The sequence below is a fragment of the Ochlerotatus camptorhynchus genome, unplaced genomic scaffold, assembly GCF_037179485.1.
Source record: "Ochlerotatus camptorhynchus isolate MF236.1 unplaced genomic scaffold, CSIRO-AGI_Acam_v1.1 ptg000111l, whole genome shotgun sequence".
NCBI lineage: Eukaryota > Metazoa > Arthropoda > Insecta > Diptera > Culicidae > Ochlerotatus > Ochlerotatus camptorhynchus.
The window spans coordinates 1655894-1660309 of record NW_027040601.1 but is presented as its reverse complement, the minus strand read 5'-3'; the positions used below and the strand labels follow the sequence as shown (position 1 = coordinate 1660309).

At 46.4% G+C, this 4416-nt stretch overlaps 1 protein-coding gene across 1 annotated transcript; it reads right to left on the bottom strand.

The window, feature by feature from the left end:
• Nucleotides 1-1324: 1324 nt before the first annotated feature.
• sip1 (septin interacting protein 1) lies at nucleotides 1325-3982 on the bottom strand. The gene is made up of 2 exons (XM_065219758.1): nucleotides 2029-3982; nucleotides 1325-1971 (listed from the first exon to the last, which is right to left on the bottom strand). Exons 1-2 carry the CDS (start codon nucleotides 3896-3898, stop codon nucleotides 1394-1396), a joined length of 2448 nt encoding a protein of 815 aa, XP_065075830.1. The 5' UTR covers nucleotides 3899-3982; the 3' UTR covers nucleotides 1325-1393.
• Nucleotides 3983-4416: the final 434 nt, after the last annotated feature.

Here is a 4416-nt window from a genome sequence, read left to right as displayed (position 1 = left end):
GTGAATTGCGTCAGAAAATTATTGCAAGAGACGGGAATCCCTTATTAATAGTAGTACCCAGAACAGTATAAAACAATGACGCTGGCTCATAGTAGTAACACAGACAAACAGACGAATATTTCTCACTGTAAAACATCGTCGATAAATCATTACCGCCATCTGTGGAACAGATGGCGGTAGGGTGTAATCGTCAAACGCAAGGAAATTGACTATGCCGACACAGGCGTCGGTGCCGTTAAATACTTGTTGGATGAACAACTTGTGAGTGGTATGTCTGCTTCTCTGTGATAGTAACATAAATTGTTGATAACGATTCACATGAATACGGTTGCAAGGATATTGTCATTTTCATTTCATTTCATTTTGTAGTATAGAAGGGGGTCAAGGGACAGGTATCTGGTGTGTTTAGGCACCATCCATGCTATACCAGTAGAAAGGGAGTTGGCATCACAGCATCTTTAACAGTAGGTTAAATAAGTTCTGTGTAATTCACGAATGTGCAACAGGGTGAGCTGCAGTAACGTCACCGCTAGGGCAACATTTCGGCAAATCACCCAAATCGCCATTCGTGAATTAGCTGCCACAGGGGAAAAGTCGGGGGGGGGAGGGATGATGATGCCGGAACATAAATAGCTGAAACTTAAATTGGCTAGTTCGAATACATTATATGTACAATAAGATTAATAAAGTTAGTAAGAAACTACCTGTTTATGTACATTTGTGACTATGTACATTACAATGTTGTTGTTGGTATTCTTGAGGGTACACCAACTTCTACATATCGTTCCATGATCTAGCACTTTGAAGCTGTTAGTGCTTTCGTTCCACCAGCATCCTTGGTTCTTCAACGGCCTCTATCGCTTCTTCGGCAACTTTCGATCAACTTTCGGCACGTTTCTTCAAAGTAGGTTGTTCTAGAAATATAAAAGCAAAATCGCCACCCAGTCATAAATTCCAAACCCAGTGTAGAATCTGTGTGGTAATGCTTCCCAAAAGATTGCTGGCCCGTAAGAGGACAACAATACTGAATCTTTTAAATTAAATGCAACATTCTTACTATTAACAAATGCTGTACTTAACCATCAATAATCAGTTCAGAGTAAAAAGTAAATCCCGCTTATTTTAAAAGCATTGTTGGTCCACATTATATCTGATCTGGTAACACTAGTGTGCATCTTTCCAATGAGGTAAAGATCCAGACCAGCCCTGGGACCTGGGACCTGGTAGCCTAATCCAACAACCTCAAGGTTTTACCAGTGCCCAGGGATGAATACGGTTGCAAGGATATTGTGGTATGAAATAAATTTTAGCAACACTGTGTCTACGTTATAAGTCCTTTGACATAGTTCTTCATGTTCAAAATGTTACACATAAATCAATAAACCGACGCACTTTACCCACTTACCGCCCGTTCGACCAGCGCCGACAGCGAAATCGGTGTCCAATTGACGCCCCCGTCCAAGCTGACGATGCAAACCGAGCGGTCGATGTAGCAAAACAGCTTCCCAACTCGGTAGACCTGCTTTCCCATCTCTCTCCGGCCGGGCATCGGCGCAAAGATGATTCCCCGTTCGGCGCATTTCTGCGATACCAGCTCCTTGAATTCCAACGTCGGCGGAACATCCACGTGAACTTCCATAAGCGAGGGCGGTTTCGGTGGCGGAGGTATCGTATCCATCGGTTCCACCGTTGCCGACGATGACGCGGACGACGACGTTATGCCGATCGAACGCTGCATCAGTTCCAGCGCTTTGCGGAAGCTTTCCTTGATGTTCGTTTGGCGGATAATGTCCTCGGTGAATTGGGACTTCCAGCCCTGGTACCAACGGGTGACCTGATCGAAATTGGGCGATTGGTTCAGCCACAGCACCAGCGTTTGAATCCACTTGGGGAAGAAGAACTTGTCCAAGATGGATGCCATATAAATGGTGGAAATAAGCTCGCTCCATTCCCAGACTTGGTTGAAGATTTCTGAAACAACAAATAAATTACATTTTAACACATTCACCCTTGTTTGATCGGACTTACCCAAATCTTGCTGCAGTGGATTGATCACCAGTTCGGTTAGCCGCAGTTCCAGCTTGGGGATGATGTTCTTCGTGAGGAACGCTTGCAAATCCTCCTCGGCCATTACACCCTTCCACGGAGTAATCATCGCCCTCGCCGATCGATCTTCCGGATTCCATGCCTTCAGGGCCTTGCTGAGCTTCTCCCGTATCGTCGGATAGATGCTCACTTCCATCTTTGAACCGAGTATTCCAGCCCACGGTTGAATCCAGATGTGTATTGGAATGGTGTCCGTCAGAGGGTCCCAATCGCCAACGGCTGAAGTCAGTTTGCTCATGACAATTTGTTCTAAGATGTTGTCCAGGATCCACGAAGGTAACAACGGTGCCCACGCGTCCAGCAAAGCAATCATCGGTTGATGTAGTCTTGGATCCCAAGTGGTGGCAGCCGATCGGATGCTGGGAATTACACCGGACCAAACAAGTCCGGAATAGGGATCCAGCAGATTGCGTTTCTCGGTGTCGGAACATCCCAATATCGATCGCCAACGTTTGAATAAATCCAGATGGAGGGTAGGATCGACGAAGGGATTCCATTCTTTGAGTCGAGCCGCTATCATCGGTGCAACTACCCCCGGGGCCAAGTCAGCCAATCCAAATTCCTTATATTCCGATGGGAATCCGGTTTGAATACGGATAAAAATCCGCTCGCATTCTTCCAAAGAAACGGAACCACTCTCGGGCTCGACCAGAGCCTTTACCAAATCCAAAGCTCCCTCCAGGGTATGAATGTAGTCCTCCTCCAGCTGAGTGATTTTTATCAGGTTCTCCTTCTCCAGTTCCAACTGCTCTTCCCGATCTTGAGCTTCGCACTTTTGCTTGTCAATTGCAATAATATCTTGCTCACAGTACTCCACGATCAGATTTAAGTTATGCATCAACTCCGGAAGCGCAAAATTAGTGGTCTCCTTAGTAGCTTTTGAATCATACAGATCTTCGTCGGCTACCTTCGCCTGGCTCAAAGCATGATAACCACTAAGGACCCTACTCTCAGGCCCGGTCATATCAATGACCTTAACATTACTCAGCTTCGAGTTCTTTTCGAAGAGCGTGTACGTCCTTTTCCCCTTCTCGATAACGTCCTCAACGCTTTTGTAAAAGTACCTCCCTTTGTGCTTGTCCTTCCTCCACTGCTGACCGGGATCCTTTTCCTTAATTTCCTTCGTCTCTTCCTTTTCCTTCTTCAGTTTCTGATCCATCACTACCGTCTTCTTCTCCGGTCCATAGGCCCCGATTGCGCCACGACCCTTCCTCAAATGTGCCTGAATCGGAGCGGCTATACCTTGCAAATCCTTACCCAAACCTTTCCCCGGTTGATAACCCATCTGCAGTAGAAGCTTCGCTCCGATACCCTTCGTATGCTGCTCCCAACCACCGACTCCCTTCGAAAGAGCTGGACCTCCGCTCCTCGCCGGCTGGGCCTTCCGAAATCCTGCCATCGACCGAAAGTCGTTTGCCTTCGCAGCCACTTCCGACTCCGACTCGGAACTGGTTCCGCTCGGAGCCCCCCCAAGCCGTGCTCGATTTTCATCGTCCTCATCATCCTCCTCCTCATCGCTTTCCCTTTTCTCTTCCTTCTTCTTACCGGCCTGCTGAATTCCTCCGGCAACGAACCCAATCGGAGCGGTATAGTCCTTTGGTTTCTTGCCCATACGGCCACGACCGCGCCGAGACGAACCTTCTTCGGCGGCCTCATTTTCCGAATCGTCATCCGCCCAGATGCCGTAAATTTGCTGCTGCTTGGTCGGCCGTCGGTTGCGCCGGTTCGGATTGAATTCGTTGTCCAGGTCGTAGTCGGTTATCTCAAAGCGTTCGTACTCTTCGTCGGCCATTGTCACTTTTTGAAAAACCACAGTTTTTCGCGGATTTAAATGATTTTTGAGCAAATAAAAATAACTTGAATGTTTTCTGCGACGTTCCTGAACGATTTCTGTCGCATCTGCAGTTCCATGGATGCTTGTTTACAAATCGGACCAGCTGTCAGCAATATTCGAGTAGTTTATCGGACGTGATTTTTGGCATTTTGGTGATTATGAAACATTTCCAGTTGCATTAGGCGATCGGTCTGAGCGTCCAAGATGAGTAGAGACTATTTTAAAGGTGGGAACTCGATTAACAATAATAGACCACTTCATCCAGCAGTTTTAGCAACCGGTGGAATCTAACGATTTTAAATTAATTATATGATTTGAGTAGTAGCTATACTGAAGATCCGAGATATGTCGCCTATTAAGTGGTAGGAAAATCATTTTTGCAGTATGGAGAATATCAGAAAATCCACGATTTGTGACTAAACATGCTTTCACAGAAGGCATCAAATAAACGAGTGTTTAACTTATCACCATAGTAA

Coding starts and splice junctions, on each gene's coding strand:
- sip1 (XM_065219758.1), bottom strand. CDS start 3,898: ATGGCCGACGAAGAGTACGAACGCTTTGAGATAACCGACTACGACCTG. Junction 1,972..2,028: donor TCCACTGCAGCAAGATTTGG/GTAAGTCCGATC, acceptor TTGTTGTTTCAG/AAATCTTCAACCAAGTCTGG.